This window comes from Argiope bruennichi, chromosome 7, assembly GCF_947563725.1.
Source record: "Argiope bruennichi chromosome 7, qqArgBrue1.1, whole genome shotgun sequence".
Classification (NCBI taxonomy): Eukaryota; Metazoa; Arthropoda; class Arachnida; order Araneae; family Araneidae; genus Argiope; species Argiope bruennichi.
The window spans coordinates 6,089,121-6,105,073 of record NC_079157.1 but is presented as its reverse complement, the minus strand read 5'-3'; the positions used below and the strand labels follow the sequence as shown (position 1 = coordinate 6,105,073).

Below are 15,953 nucleotides of genomic sequence, written 5' to 3'. Positions count from 1 at the left end.
CACACTTCTTCCGCAGGTGCAAGATGTGCGGAAGGAAAGTCAACTTGCGATCGAAGATTATTCCCAAAAACCGTATTTCATTTACGACAGGAATCGATATATTACCAATGTTAATATTTGGATCCAAGTGAATGTTTCTCTTTCGGCAAAAGTGCACACAACGGCTCTTCTCCGGTGAGATATTGTGTCCGTTGTTTTTGCACCAAGCTACTAATTTATTCACAGCATTCTGCAATTGTCTCTCAATAAGGTTCATACTGTTTCCTTGGCATGAGATCTGAAGATCATCCACATAAAGACTTGCTTGTACAAATGAAGGCAAATGAGTTAAAATCTGGCTCAGATGAATAATAAAAAGGGTGACACTGAGGACACTTCCCTGCGGAACTCCCTCAGCCTGAATAAAACTATTAGAATAAAAGTTCCCAACACGAACTTTGAAAGTCCGATGTGATAAAAAGTTCAATAAGAATATGGGCAGGTTTCCCCTAAAACCAAAGTTAAAAAGCGTAGAGAGTATGCCGTAGCGCCATGTACGGTCATACGCCTTCTCAATATCGAAAAATATGGAGACAAGGTGGTTCCTCCTTACAAATGCGTTGCGAATTTCAGTTTCCAGTAATACGAGGTTGTCAAAAGTAGACCGACCTCGACGGAAACCACTCTGCAACGGAGAGATGCATCCTTGTTTCTCCAATTCGTATATGAGCCGAGCATTAACCATTCTCTCAAAAGTCTTGCAAAGACAGCTTGTTAAAGCAATTGGTCGGTAGTTCAGAGGATTAGAAGATTCCTTGGCAGGTTTTAGAATGGGGATCACAATCGCTTCTCGCCATTGTGAAGGGTACTTCTGCTCAGTCCATATTCTGTTGAAAAGCATTAACAGATTGGAAAGGGAAGTGGTATTCAAATGGCGGAGCATATTGTATGTAATCCCATCAGGCCCGGGACAGGAATCATGGGCATGAGATAATGCTGTTTCTAGCTCAAACATTCTAAACTCGCAATTGTATGGAAAGGTATTTCGTTCGTTAAAGCGCAAAGGCAACCGTTCCGCACGATTCTTAATTTTAAGAAATTCAGGGTTATAAGAATCAGTAGCGGAAACCTGTGCAAATGTTTGACCGAGAATGTTGGCAACGTCTAATGGGGCAGAATACTTCACATTCCCTCTATTTAAAACAGGAATGGAGGATTCATGATATATTCCATTAGCAGCCTTTACCTTTTTCCATAGAACTTTGCTGGATGTTGAGGATGTGATAGAGGATATGAATTGAATCCAGGATTCCCTTTGACTACGACGTCGTATGCGGCGAGCTAGTGCTTTGGCTTTTTTAAAAGCTATAAGATTCTCTGTTGTAGGGTACCTTCGAAAGGTGTTCCAAAACTTTTTCTGCTGCTTGTGACTGTTGGTACAGGCTTCATTCCACCACGGTCTGCGAAATTTTCTTAGACGTGGTGAACTCTTTGGAATAGTGGAAGTTGCGGCACATATTATACTGTCAACGACATTTTGAACTGCTTCCGAGATGTCTGATGTATTTACCATTGTCTCTGTGATATCTGCCAGTTGAGAGAAAGTAGTCCAATCTGCCCGCTGGAATAAGAAACGCGGAGGACAATAAGTCGCACCGCTTCCATCAGCATGGGAAACGATAATAGGATAGTGATCGCTATTATATAAATCGTTGCTAACAGCAAAAGTTAGCAACGGCAGAAGTTCGGGAGAACATATGGCCAAATCAAGACTGTGGAAGGTACGTGTAGGCTCGTGAAAGTACGTCTTTTCATCATTGTTGAGCAAACATAGACAGTTATTAGAAATGAACTGTTCTATTTGCTGCCCACGAGAATTTGTACTATTTGAACCCCACAACGTACTATGGCCATTGAAATCGCCAAGCAGGATAAAAGGCGAAGGAAGCTGGTCCACTAACTGGTCAAGATCTTGTTGACGAATGAGATCATGAGGCGGTAAGTAAATACAGCAGACTGTGACCAAAGTTTTTATATGAACTTGTACAGCCACAGCCTGTAGAGAGGTGTGTAGGGTGAGAGGAGTGCTCGGATATAAATTGGAAGTGAAGATGCAGACCCCTCCAGAACTATGAGCTCCACTGTCTGCATCTTTCCGAATACAATTGTAACCGCGTAATTTGATTGATATATTTGGCTTCAAGAAAGTCTCTTGAAAACCAAAACAAACAGGATGAAATCTGTTAATAATAGACTTGATGTCATGAAGTTTGGGCCGAATGCCGCGACAATTCCAAGAAAGGAAGGTACCCATTAAGAGAGTGTTTTGGAAGGAGAGAGAGAAGAAGCAGTTGTTGGAGTTGCATGATCATCGCAACTCATACCAAGTTCATATTCATCCTCAGACGGATGCAGTTTAATATCGGGGCTATTAAGCGTGTCACCAAAGATGGACTGTAAGTCCTTATGGACAACACCTTGCGTCGCTAACCCCAATGCGACGGAATTTTTCGATGCAGAATTTTTCAGTTTCTTTCGCAAATCTTTTTGCGTAAGGCCACGTTTTGCTAAGTTTAATGTCAAAGAGTTCTGTGATTTTGATTTTCTTCTAACAGTTTTTTGAGTATCAGTGTTAGTTTTCAGAGTATGTTCAGCATCGGAATCTGATGTTTTTTCATTATCTGTTGTTTTCCTGGCATATTTTAAGCAGTTTTCACAAGAGCAATTCTGACAGAAAGTTTTCTTAACTGCTGAAGCATAACTGACACCAGGGATTGGGGTCTGTGCCTTAACCCTGCGTCTGGCTTCAGGATAAGATAAATCTTCTTTGAATTTTATTGTCGTAACCTGCTTTTCCAGTGCCCAGCGAGGACAAGATCGAGAATATGAGGGATGATCGCCACCACAGTTTACGCACTTTTCTTCTGCGGTACACTGTTGGCTATCATGCCCTTTTTGTGCGCAGCGGGCACAAGTGAGAGACCCGCGGCAATTCATTTTGGAGTGGCCAAAGCGTTGGCACTGAAAACACCTTAGTGGATTAGGGATATATGGCCTAACCGGTAACTTTATATAGCCTGCATAGACGTACTCCGGTAATTTAGAAGTTTTAAAAGTTAATACGTGATGTTTCGTCTCAAGTATTTGTCCATCACGTCGTATGGAAATTCGACGCACATGTGAAACACCTTGAGATTTCATTTCGGAGACAATTAACTCTACGGGAAGATTTAGTATTTCGCCGCAGGTGATGACGCCTTTAGAGCTATTAAGTGATTGGTGAGGGGTTACACAAACTCTTATTGTTGCCAAGGATTTTAGTTTTTGTATCTGTTGTGCTTGCTTACGAGAAGAAACCTCCACAAGCAAGTCGCCAGATCTCATTTTTCGAATAGATGCAACTTCGCCGACTGTAGCATTTATTGCCTTTTGTACAAGGAAAGGAGAGACTGTTTCAAAAGTTTCTTTATTTTCAGAAATTCTATTTACTACGAAAAAAGCATCAAAATGTTCATTGTTGTTGAAAGAAATAGGTACTTTGTGACGCCCACTAAAGGGACCCTTCTTGGGAGGAGCCATGCGATATTGAGAGTGATTCGGGCCCGACGGCACCGCCCACCACGGAGCCCAACAAGGGAAGGCAGCCACCGGCTCTGGCCATTCCCAGCCTCGGCACTTACCTTGGTACTAGCCGGAACCTATACGCTGGGAGTTACCCCCGGGGACAGTGACCACCCTTAACGCCAAGCCCAAGGAGTAACCCCTTCGCTTGATCCCTAGCAAACTAACCACTTAGGTGGTTAGTAACCAGCCGATTGATGCACAGGGGACCACAGTACACCACCCGTCTTTCAAATGGGTCGCCACGCACGGCAAACACGTGGGGTTTTGGCTGTCCATGAGAAGCTAGAAGCAAACAGAGCGGCGACAGCTTCTCATGGAGAGCTCCCTCGCTTGCCGTCGAGGGAAGGAAATACATAGCAGACAGCAGAAGGCGTAGAGGAGAGCGAACTGAAAGGGAGTAAAGATCCCTGGGTACCTCGGGATTGGGACACCCGTACTCACCTATAGTAGGTGAGCCCCTGAGGGGTTGTGGAAAAAGATAAAAGCTGCAAATGGCATTTATAGCGAATCCTCCATTCCCGTTTTAAAAACAGGAAATATGTTGTATTCTGCCCCATTAGACGTAGCTAATATTCTAGGCCAAGCATTCGCACAAGTTTCCGCAGCTGATTCTTATAGTCCGGAGTTTTTGGCAATTAAGAATCCCGCGGAACGGTTGCCTTTGCATTTTAATGATAGTCATACCTTTGCATACAATTGTGAATTTAGGATGTTCGAATTGGAAAGGGCTCTATCTCAAGCCCACGATACAAGCCCCGGACCAGATGGCGTAACTTATAGCATGCTTCGCCATTTAAATGCGACTTCTCTATCTAATTTGTTACTATTATTTAACAGGATTTGGACTGAGCAGAAGTACCCTAAACAATGGAGCGAAGCTACTGTAATTCCAATTCTAAAGCCTGGGAAAGATCCATCAAGCCCTTTACACTACAGACCAATTGCTCTTACCAACTGTCTTTGCAAGACTTTTGAACGCATGGTTAATGCTCGTCTAATCTACGAATTGGAGAAACAAGGCTGCATCTCCCAGTTGCAGAGTGGTTTCCGCAAAGGAAGATCGACTTTTGATAATCTGATTTTGCTGGAAACCCAAATTCGCAATGCATTTGTTCGGAGAAACCACCTTGTGTCCATATTCTTTGATATTGAGAGGGCTTATGACCGTGCGTGGCGCTTTGGCATACTTTCTACACTTTTTAAATTTGGGTTTAGAGGAAACATGCCCATATTTTTACAGAACTTTTTATCATATAGAATTTTTCGAGTTCGTGTTGGTAATTTTTATTCAAATCATTTTATACAAGCTGAGGGCGTTCCTCAGGGAAGTGTCCTCAGTGTCACCCTCTTTATTGTTCATCTCAGTCTAATTTTAAATCATTTGCCCTCATTCGTACACGCCAGTCTGTATGTTGATGATTTACAGATCTCATGTCAGGGTAGTAACATGAATAGAATAGAACAGCAATTGCAAAATGCAGTTAATAAGGTGGTAACCTGGTGCATGGTCACACTATCTCTCCTGAATGGTCACACTATCTCTCCTGAAAAGAGTCGATGTGTTCACTTTTGTAGGAAAAGAAATGTGCACTTAGATCCGGTTATAAAGATAAGAGGCACACCAATTCCAGTTGTGACTGAAGTACGGTTTTTGGGAGTAATCTTCGATCGCAAGCTCACTTTCCTTCCACATGTCTTAAACTTGCGGAAGAGGTGTGAGAAAAATTTGAACATTTTAAAAGTGCTTTCTAGAACATCTTGGGGTGCCGATCGAACCTCCCTGCTCCGTATCTACCAAGCGATCATTCTCTCGCGCATGGATTATGGCTGTATGGTGTATGGGTGTGCCCGTCCTTCGGTTTTGAGACATCTTGATACTGTTCACCACTCTGCTCTCAGGATCTGCTCTGGTGCTTTCCGCACCTCTCCAGTTGAGAGTTTATATGTAATTTGTCACCAGTTGCCACTTTGTTTGCGGCGTCAAAAATTATCTACTTTGTTTTATTTTCGGGCACTATCTGTCCCAAACCATCCCATTCATTGCATGGGTTCTCCTGAAAACCTTCAAAGAATTTATAATGCCCGACCTTATCATATTCTACCTTTTTGTCGGAGAGTCAAAAGTGCCCTGCATGACTCGGATCTTAATAACATAGCCATTAAATCTCTTGATCCTTATTCTTTTCCTCCTTGGGATATTCCAAATTTGTCTTTTCTGAACCCTTTTCTTGGCTTTGATAAATTTTCAACTAGTTCTGTTATTTTTCAACAGATTTTCCATGACCACCGCTGTCAGTATTCCTCTTTTACCCCAGTGTTTACAGATGGCTCAAAATCAGATGGACATGTTGGTTGTGCCATTATAACTCCATCTGATACACTCAGCTACCGTCTTAACCACGTTTGTTCTGTTTTTACTGCTGAGTTGATTGCAATTTTTTACGCACTAAAGGAAATTTCCCCTTCTACTGAGCGTAATTTTATCATATATACTGACAGTATGAGTGCTTTGGAAACCCTTGCTCATTTCCAAAACCACATGCATCCAATCGCCTTAGATATTTTGTTTAACCTGCGGTTACTACAAAACAGGGGTTTTAATATAATTCTCTGCTGGGTTCCGGCTCACGTGGGTATTGCGGGCAATGAAAGGGCTGATGTTGCAGCTAAATCTGCATCAACATTTCAGTCTCAGGCCCTCCCATATTGTGACATCAAAAAGTCATTTGTTTATAAACTCTGTACAACTTGGCAAGATTCATGGGACCTACAGACCCAGAACAAACTACATTTAATAAAACCTATAATTGGTTTGTGGCCTGTTCTACCTATACGAGAGGCTGATGTTAAATTGACTCGCCTCCGTATAGGTCATACGCGTTTCACTCACCGTCATCTAATTTTTGGTGATAGAGCGCCAATTTGCCCCACGTGTCATGTGAATTTTAGTGTAAAGCACATCTTTGTTGAATGTCCTTCTTTTAATCATCAGCGTCATTGCCTTTTTAAGTCAACTTCTCTTAACTTAAAAGACTTGATTGGTGAGAAACACCATCCAAATGTTTTTAAATTTTTAAAATCAATTGGGTTTTATATGAGTATTTAACATTTTTCTTTTTTCTTGATAATCATTTTTGCGTATCATATGTGTCTTGTGTTTTAAAACCTTTATCGCTTTTAATTCAAATGGTTTCTAGAATTGAACTTTAACTCAACAAACGTCTGGCGCAGTTTAGCCAAGAATGGCTCTTGTGCCAAAAAAAACACAAAAACCAACCAACCAACCAATCAAGTACATATACGGACCCTTGTCACAGTTTGTAGTATATATTTGCCACCACATGCTGTCATTAACCAACACGAACTTAATAGTTTAGTGGACCAACTACCCAAGCCGTTCTTGCTTCTTGGCGATTTTAATGCTCATAGTATTTTGTGGGGTTCGGAAAGTACAAATTCTCGTGGGCGGCAGATTGAACAGTTTATCTCTGATAACTCTCTCTGTCTGCTCAATCATGACGAGAAAACCTATTTCCATGAACCCACACGTACATTTCACAGTCTGGATCTGGCTATTTGCTCTCCTGATCTCTTTCCGTTGCTCAGTTTTACAGTTGGGAATGATCTATTTGGTAGTGATCACTTCCCCTTAATGGTCTCCTTCGTTGATAGAGGCGGCGTGACTTCCTGTCCCCCGCGTTTCCTATTCCAGCGGGCAGACTGGACTGCTTTTGCGCAACAAGCAATAATTTCGGAGAATATAGTCAGAACGACTAATATTACAGAAGCTATACAAAATGTTGTTGACTGCTTAATTGATGCTGCGAACAATACAATCCCCAAAAGCTCCCCACGTCTGAGAAAATTCCCGAGACCGGGGTGGAATGAGGCTTGCCGCGACAGTCACCGAGAACAAAAAAAGCGGTGGAATATTTTCCGTAGATATCCCACAACAGAAAACTTAATTGTTTTTAAACGTGCCAGAGCTAATGCTCGTCGTATTCGTAGGCAAAGCCAGAGAGAGGCTTGGATTAATTTCGTCTCTTCCATCACAGCCTTTACTTCTCCGAAACTACTCTGGAAGAAGGTTAAGGCAGCTAATGGAATTTACAAAGAATTTTCTATTCCTGTTCTTGAGACGGAAAATGGAAGTGTATCTTCCCCATTAGATGTCGCCAATGCTCTGGGATATGCATTTGCACAGGTTTCTGCTGTTGACTCGTATAAGCCTTCATTTTTAGAAATTAAAAATCGTGCACAACAGAAATCGTTGTGTTTTTTCACTCGAAAATCCCTTCCGTACAATTCGGAATTTAAAATGCACGAACTACTAACGGCGTTGTCGAAGACTCGTGATACCAATCCTGGTCCTGATGGAATCACATATAATATGCTTCGCCATTTGTCAGACACTTCTCTTTCTAATCTGCTAATTTTATTTAATCGCATATGGATTGAACAGAAGTTTCCATCACAATGGCATGAAGCTATTGTGATTCCAATCCTCAAACCCGGCAAGGACTCCTCTAACCCTCTACACTATAGGCCTATTGCACTCACAAGTTGTCTATGCAAGACACTTGAGCGCATGGTTAACGCTCGTCTTATGTTTGAACTGGAGAGGAAAAAATGCATCCCGCTGCTGCAGAGTGGTTTTCGCCGAGGACGCTCGACTTTTGATAATATTGTTTTACTCGAAACTCAAATCCGCAATGCATTTGTCCGTCGGAATCATCTAGTCTCTATCTTCTTCGACATAGAAAAGGCCTATGACCGTACCTGGCGGTTCGGCATTCTCTCTACGCTTACAAAGTTTGGATTCAAAGGAAATTTGCTCATGTTTTTAAAAACTTTTTATCGTTACGCACATTTCGTGTTCGGGTCGGTAAATCATATTCCGATCCTTTTATTCAAGCTGAGGGTGTTCCACAGGGAAGTATCCTCAGTGTTACACTTTTTATCTGTCATTTCAGTCAAATTCTTAATGTTTTACCCTCATCCATTCAGGCTACTCTTTATGTTGACGATCTTCAGATCTCCTGCCAAGGAAGCAACATGCGTTTAATAGAGCGCCAGCTTCAGGTTGCAGTTAACAAACTTGTGGGATGGTGTGATGAAAATGGACATACTATTTCTCCTGAGAAAAGTCAATGCATTCACTTTTGCATAAAACGGGCCATTCATTTGGATCCTTCAATCCATATCGGGAATAATGGAATACCTGTGGTCAATGAAATAAAATTTCTGGGAATAATATTTGACCGTAAGCTCACTTTCCTTCCGCATGTCTTGCATCTGCGGAAGAAGTGTGACAGATCATTAAACATTCTTAAGGTACTTTCTAAAACCACTTGGGGAGCAGATCGCACTTCCTTGCTGCGAATTTACGAAGCAATGATTTTATCTCGTATGGATTACGGATGTATGGTGTATGGCTCTGCGCGTTCTACAGTCTTGCGTAGACTTGATACTGTACACCATTCTGCTTTGAGAATTTGTTCTGGAGCATTTCGAACCTCACCAATGCATAGTCTTTACGTTCTCTGTCATCAGCTACCACTCGATTTACGACGTAAAAAACTGTCTGTCCAGTACTACCTTCGAGCTTTGTCTATTCCGAAGCACCCCTTGTCCTCTATGACATTTCCGGTTAGTCTTCGGAGAATTCATAACGCTCGACCTTCCCACATTCTCCCTTTTTGCGAGAGAGCTAAATCTCTCCTTCACGATTCGAAGCTCCATGATAAGGTGATACAGACCTCTGATCTCTTTTCCTTCCCCCCTTGGAAAATTTCTCAGTTTTCCTTTTTAAATCCCTTCTCTAGTTTCGAGAAGCAGAATACTGCCCCTATTATCTACCAGAATCTGTTTAATTCTCATCGCTGTCAGTATCTAGATCACCTAAAGGTTTTTACGGATGGCTCAAAGTCAGACGATCATGTTGGTTGCGGTATTGTTTTTGATACCGATACATTCAGTTATCGTCTAGATACATTGATTTCTGTTCTATCTGCTGAATTATTAGCGATTTTTTATGCTCTTCAGAGGATTTCACTCTCTTCTGATCGTAAATTTTGTATCTATACTGACAGCATGAGCTCATTGAAAGTACTTTCTAATACTCAAAATCAGATTCATCCGGTTGCCTTGGAAATCCTGGATCTTCTAAGGATTCTCCAAATCAGAGGGTTTGAGATACTTTTCTGTTGGATTCCGAGTCATGTCGGAATCATGGGCAATGAACTCGCGGATAATGCTGCAAAGAGTGCGTCTTTACTTATTCAGAGAGACATCCCAGTCAGTGATGCGAAAAAGGCAATTCAACGTCATTTTTATTCACTCTGGCAGGAGTCATGGAATGTTCAAATAAATAATAAACTTCACAATATAAAACCTATCATTTCATCCTGGCCTTGTTTACCAGTGCGAGAGCTAGATGTTAAATTATCTAGACTCCGCATTGGCCACACACGTCTTACTCATAAACATCTTTTATTCGGCGATCGAGCCCCATTCTGCACGAGGTGCAAAATGATTTTAACAATTCTTCACCTTTTAGTTGAGTGTCCTGATTTTAATCGTCATCGTTTAAGATTTTTTAAGACTTCAACAGTGGAAATGCAAATGCTTGTCGGGGAACATCCCCACAAAAATCTTTTTAAATTTTTAAAAGAAATTGGTTTTTATCATATTATTTAACATTTTATTATGTTATCATTTTTTATATCTTGTTCACTATGTTAAGACCTTGCCATGTAATTTTATCCATCAGTTTCTACTTTTATATAATTTTACATAAAAACACAGTCGTTATATTTTAACCGTATGTCTGGCGCAGTATGGCCAGGTTTGGCGTTTGCGCCACTAAACGTCACAATCCAATCCAATCCAACATATCCCCATCTGATGCAGTGGAAGAGCTCATTTCCGCATCAGCATCAGATTGACTAGACTGTTGTAAATTTGCTCCTACTAAAGGAAGATTATCTATGGATTGTAGTGCCGTATCAGAAGATGGTAATTTTATTTCAGCCGTAATTGGCTTATTACATAATTTGGGTTTCACAGTTGGCGCAATTTGCGATGCAACAGTGGTGGGAACTTGGTGAGGTGAGGTAGAGTAAAATTTTGAAATTTTTTCAGCATTGATTAATGATTTTGTTTCCACAGGTGAGGCCTTTTTAAACTTTTTAGTGTGTGTCACTAGTTGAAAACCAGTTAAATCCGGCGAAGCTGAAGCATTGTCACTGATTGGTGCAACAGACACAGGTGAAAGATTTGGCAAATTAACTGGAATAGGAGCTCTTTGAGTAGATTCTAATGGTTTTAAAACCTTACCAGAAGATAGATCATTCAGATCCCACTGAGTGGATATGGTAGCCGACATTTTTTAACTGCAAAAGCGTAATTTATCCCAGCTGAAGGTGTTTTCAATTTTATGAGTTTGCGAGCTTCCTGATAAGAAATTTTATTTTTGATCTTAGTTGAAATTATTTCTTTCTCCTGTTTCCAAGCATGGCAGTTTCGGGAAAAGGAAGTGTGCTGGTCTTTGCAATTCACACACTTCTCTTCGGCAGTGCAGTTAGTACTGTCATGACCAGATTCTGCACAACGGGCGCATGTTAGAGTCCCGCGGCAAGAAGTTTTAGAATGTCCGAAGCGTTGGCACTTGAAACAACGCAATGGGTTTGGGATATATTCTCGGACAGATAGGCGCATATATCCGGCTTTTATGTGCTCAGGTAATTTAGGAGAATCAAATGTCAATACTAAATGTTTTGTTTTTAGGAGCTGGCCATCCCTTCGTATAGAAATACGCCGTACATGGGTCACTCCCTGATTTTTTAAATCTTTAGTTATATCTTCAACAGAAACATGTAATAACTCTCCGCAGGATATAACTCCCTTGGAGGTTAGTTAGTTAGTTATTTTGGATTTTGTGGCACAAGAGCCAAATCTGGCTAAGCTGCGCCAAACATATGGTTAAATATAAAAAATATTCAGTGGAGTTCTAAAAAGTTAAAGTAAAATTTGCAAAACCAAGAAATGCGGAGATAAAATTTTGCTAGTTAAATAAAATGGAAAAAACCAATTTCTTTCAAGAAAGTAAAAATATTTGGATGGGGATGTTCTCCCACCAAGTCACGAATGTTTGAAGATGATGTACCGAATAAATGTAATCGATGAGAATTAAAAATTGGACATTGTGATAAAATATGAATAACAGTTAAATTAACATCACACGCATTACAGACTGGACATCGCTCACCAAATAGAAGATGTTTATGTGTGAGGCGAGTATGGCCAATGCGAAGCCGAGTCAATTTGACGTCCAACTCGCGTACTGGAACTACCGGCCACAAAGTGATGTCAGGCTGAATAGAATGCAGCTTATTAGAAATCTGCAAATCCCATGATTCTTTCCATAAATAAAAAATACGTTGAGAAATATATTTTTTAAAATCTGTGTACGGAATAGCTCGTTGTAGAGAAGTGGATGCTGTCTTTGCTGCAGCATCAGCAGATTCATTGCCAACAATGCCAACATGGCCAGGTAACCAACAAAATAAAATTTGGTAGTTCTGAGCTTGCAAATCTCTCCAAAGATGTAGGATATCTACAGCTAGTGGATGTGTTTTAGTATGAGGATGGCTGAGGGCCTCCAGAGCACTCATACTATCAGAATAAATGCAGAATTTGTGGTAAGTGAGGTTAGAAATTTTTTCAAGAGCAATCATAATTGCCATTAGTTCAGCAGTTAAAACTGAACACAAAGTACTCAACTGAAAGCTGCCTGTGTCCTCAGCAATGACGACAGCACAACCTACTTGATGAGCTGTCTTTGAGCCATCCGTAAAAACAGGAATGTGTGTAGAATATTCATTGCGGTGATATAGAAAAAGTTGTTGAAAGACAACAGATGAAGTGGTAGACTTGTCATAAGCGAGAAAAGGGTTAAGATATGATATTTCTGGGATATCCCAGGGTGGCAAAGCATAAAGCATATCCCAGGGTTTGAGATACTTTTCTGTTGGATTCCGAGTCATGTCGGAATCATGGGCAATGAACTCGCGGATAATGCTGCAAAGAGTGCGTCTTTACTTATTCAGAGAGACATCCCAGTCAGTGATGCGAAAAAGGCAATTCAACGTCATTTTTATTCACTCTGGCAGGAGTCATGGAATGTTCAAATAAATAATAAACTTCACAATATAAAACCTATCATTTCATCCTGGCCTTGTTTACCAGTGCGAGAGCTAGATGTTAAATTATCTAGACTCCGCATTGGCCACACACGTCTTACTCATAAACATCTTTTATTCGGCGATCGAGCCCCCTCAGGGGCTCACCTTCTTTAGGTGAGTACGGGTGTCCCAATCCCGAGGTACCCAGGGATCATTACTCCCTTTAGGTTTACTCTTCTCTGCGCCTTCTGCTTTCTGCTTTGTTTTTTCTTCCCCTCGACGGCAAGCGAGGGAGCTCTCCATGAGAAGCTGTCGCCGCTCTGTTTGCTTCTTGCTTCTCATGGACAGCCAAAAACCCCACGTGTATGCCGTGCGTGGCGACCCATTAGACGGGTGGTACATTTCGGTCCCCGGTGTATCTATCGGCTGGTATCCCAGCCATTTGGCTGGTCTGCTCAAGGGGATCAAGCGAAGGGGTCACCTTCTGGGGCTCTGCGTTAAGGGTGGTAGACGTTCCTGGAAGTGGCCCTTAGCGTATAAGTTCTGGCTAGCATCAGGGTAAGCGCCGAGGCTGGAGGCAACCAGAGCCGGTGGCTGCCTTCCCTTGTTGGGCTCCATGGTGGGCGGTGCCGTCGGGGCTTGAATTTTTTTCCCTTTTTGCATGGGTTTTTCAGACACTTCGCCACGTTTACCAATCACCGAAGATACTAGATTCTTAATCTTACACACACCAAAGACATTTAATAAAGTTTCACCTTTCATAGTTCAAAGATTGATTTCTTCATTTATTGGTGATGTCAAATCTACTAAAAAACTTCCGTCCGGGGATCTCCTTATTGAGACCTCATCAAAAACACAGATTTCTACGATGCAGAAATTAACACAACTTGGAGACTTCCCTGTAGAGGTGACTCCTCACAGGACACTGAATTTTTCTCGGGGAGTCATCTCCGATTTAGATCTTTTTGACTGTTCGGAGAATGAACTCATTCAGGAATTACATTCCCAAAAAGTTTGTGCAGCTCATCGCATAAAAATTAAACGCAATGGTTCATTCATTCCAACAAAACATGTCATTCTAACTTTCAGTAGCCCGGAACTTCCAAAATTTATACGTGCTGGCTATATACAATCCAAAGTTAAACCATATATACCAAATCCTCTGCGTTGTTTTAAATGTCAGAGATTCGGACATTCGCAGGGAACTTGTCGTGGCAACCGTCGATGTGCCAAATGTTCAGCTGATGATCATGAAACTTCAGTTTGTAGCACACAGACCTTCAAATGTTTAAACTGCTCTGGGTCCCATCCTGCGTATTCTCGTGACTGTCCTAAATGGAAAACGGAAAAAGAAATTCAAAGTCTGAAAGTTAGAAGAAATATTTCATACGCAGAAGCGAAAAAATTCGTTTTAGACAGAACACCCAAACCTGGCCTTACTTATAGTGCCGCCATAAGTTCAACATTGAAATGCACTAGTTCTCAGACCGACTTTACAGATATTAATACATTGAAAACCTGCTCCTGTAAACATTCAGCTCTTGAATCAGTAAAGAGCAATAACGTACAAAAAACTGAAAATAATCGAAATTCAGTCTCTACTACTAAAAAATCTTCTCAACCCGTTTCTCAATCTAAAGATTCAGAATTTTCTTTAACTCGTTTCGCTAAGAAGAAACGAAAGAAAACAAAATCTCCTCCAAGTGCCAAAACATCTGACAATGAAGTCCCTCCTAAACCTCCAGATCCTTCTGATATACCGATTACTTCAGACTCTATCTTAGCAATTTGTCCATCTACATCTGATATATCTGATGTAGAAATGGATAATTTTCCTAATAAATCGCCTCCAGGCGGCCCTGCGTAACTTTTTCAAACATTTCTTTTTTTTTCATGTCTGGTTTCATTTCGTGGAATTGTCGTGGGTATCGTTCTAAAACCGTCGAAATCAAATCACTTTTAAATGAACACAGGCCTGTCTGTTTTGCTTTACAAGAGACCTATTTAAAACCCTCAATAATCTCTAAAATTAGAGGGTACAACTGCGTCCGCAAAGATTCAAATACAAATTTAAATGCTAGTGTTTCAGGAGGTGTTTGCATTTTCACTTCCAACTTCTACCCCAGCACACCAATTATCCTTCATACCAATTTGCAGGCTGTTGCTATTCAAGTCCACATAAAGACACTTATAACAGTTTGCTGTGTATACCTCCCTCCACGTGAGGTGATTTTACAAGAAGATTTAAACTCTTTAGTGGATCAACTTCCTATTCCCTTCATATTACTCGGTGATTTTAACGGACATAGCATCCTATGGGGAAATGAGGACACCAACTCTCGTGGCCAGCAAATTGAGCAGTTGATATCTGATCATAATCTCTGCCTGTTAAATAGTGATGAAAAGACATATTTTCACGAACCTACTCGTTCATTTCATTCATTAGACCTTGTTGTATGTTCGCCAATACTATTTCCACTTTTAAATTTTTCAGTTGGAAAAGATCTTCTGAATAGTGACCACTTTCCAATTATGATTGCCCTTGCTGATAGTGTTAGGATGGCACAACGACCATCTGTCTACTTATTCCAACGGGCAGATTGGGAAAGCTTTCAGCAGTTGGCCACAATCACTGAAGCAATGGTTAATTGTTTGGATATCTCTGAGGCCGTTACACAAATAACTCAAATTATATTATATGCCGCTGATAATGCAATTCCAAAAAGTTCTACCAGACCTCGTAAGCTCTCCAAACCTTGGTGGAATAATGCCTGCCGTGAAGCGGAGAAGGCACAAAGTAAACGGTGGAATATTTTTAGAAGATATCCAACAACAGAAAATCTCGTTGCATTCAAGTGTGCAAAGGCATTTGCCCGAAAAGTTCGAAGACGCAGTCAGAGGGAATATTGGATTGGATACGTGTCTCGTATTACATCTAATATATCTAGTAAGCATTTATGGAAAAAAGTAAAGGCTGCTAACGGTATTTACCAAGAATTTACATTTCCGGTTTTAAAGAATAATTCCTGTACTTACTCATCACCCAGAGATATAGCCAATATTATTGCTGAAACATTTTCCAAAGTGGCTAGTTCAGACAGCTATAATCCTACATTTCTAAGTATAAAGAACTGTGCTGAGAGACAACCAATTAACTTTAAAGTA

The 15,953-nt window shown here is 40.9% G+C and overlaps 3 protein-coding genes across 3 annotated transcripts; 1 reads left to right on the top strand and 2 right to left on the bottom strand.

Annotated features, from left to right (window-relative positions):
- Positions 1-2,292: 2,292 nt before the first annotated feature.
- Positions 2,293-3,363, bottom strand: LOC129975017 (uncharacterized). The gene has a single exon (XM_056087876.1). It carries the CDS (start codon positions 3,361-3,363, stop codon positions 2,293-2,295), a length of 1,071 nt encoding a protein of 356 aa, XP_055943851.1.
- An 8,590-nt stretch (positions 3,364-11,953) lies between these two features.
- On the bottom strand, positions 11,954-12,650 carry LOC129975016 (uncharacterized). Its single transcript, XM_056087875.1, has 2 exons — positions 12,076-12,650; positions 11,954-11,978 (listed from the first exon to the last, which is right to left on the bottom strand). Exons 1-2 carry the CDS (start codon positions 12,648-12,650, stop codon positions 11,954-11,956), a joined length of 600 nt encoding a protein of 199 aa, XP_055943850.1.
- A 1,006-nt stretch (positions 12,651-13,656) lies between these two features.
- Positions 13,657-14,655, top strand: LOC129975010 (uncharacterized). The gene is made up of 2 exons (XM_056087864.1): positions 13,657-14,149; positions 14,204-14,655. The coding sequence occupies exons 1-2, from the start codon at positions 13,657-13,659 to the stop codon at positions 14,653-14,655; spliced, it is 945 nt and encodes a 314-aa protein (XP_055943839.1).
- Positions 14,656-15,953: the final 1,298 nt, after the last annotated feature.

What these genes read in the sequence shown, in the direction of transcription:
- LOC129975016 (XM_056087875.1), bottom strand. Translation starts at nt 12,650, where the DNA reads ATGACTCGGAATCCAACAGAAAAGTATCTCAAACCCTGGGATATGCTT. An exon ending in TCTCTACAACGAGCTATTCC is followed by an intron (nt 11,979 to 12,075) that starts GTACACAGATTT and finishes CATTCTATTCAG; the next exon opens with CCTGACATCACTTTGTGGCC.
- LOC129975010 (XM_056087864.1), top strand. Translation starts at nt 13,657, where the DNA reads ATGCAGAAATTAACACAACTTGGAGACTTCCCTGTAGAGGTGACTCCT. An exon ending in AACGGAAAAAGAAATTCAAA is followed by an intron (nt 14,150 to 14,203) that starts GTCTGAAAGTTA and finishes AATTCGTTTTAG; the next exon opens with ACAGAACACCCAAACCTGGC.
- LOC129975017 (XM_056087876.1), bottom strand. Translation starts at nt 3,363, where the DNA reads ATGAGATCTGGCGACTTGCTTGTGGAGGTTTCTTCTCGTAAGCAAGCA.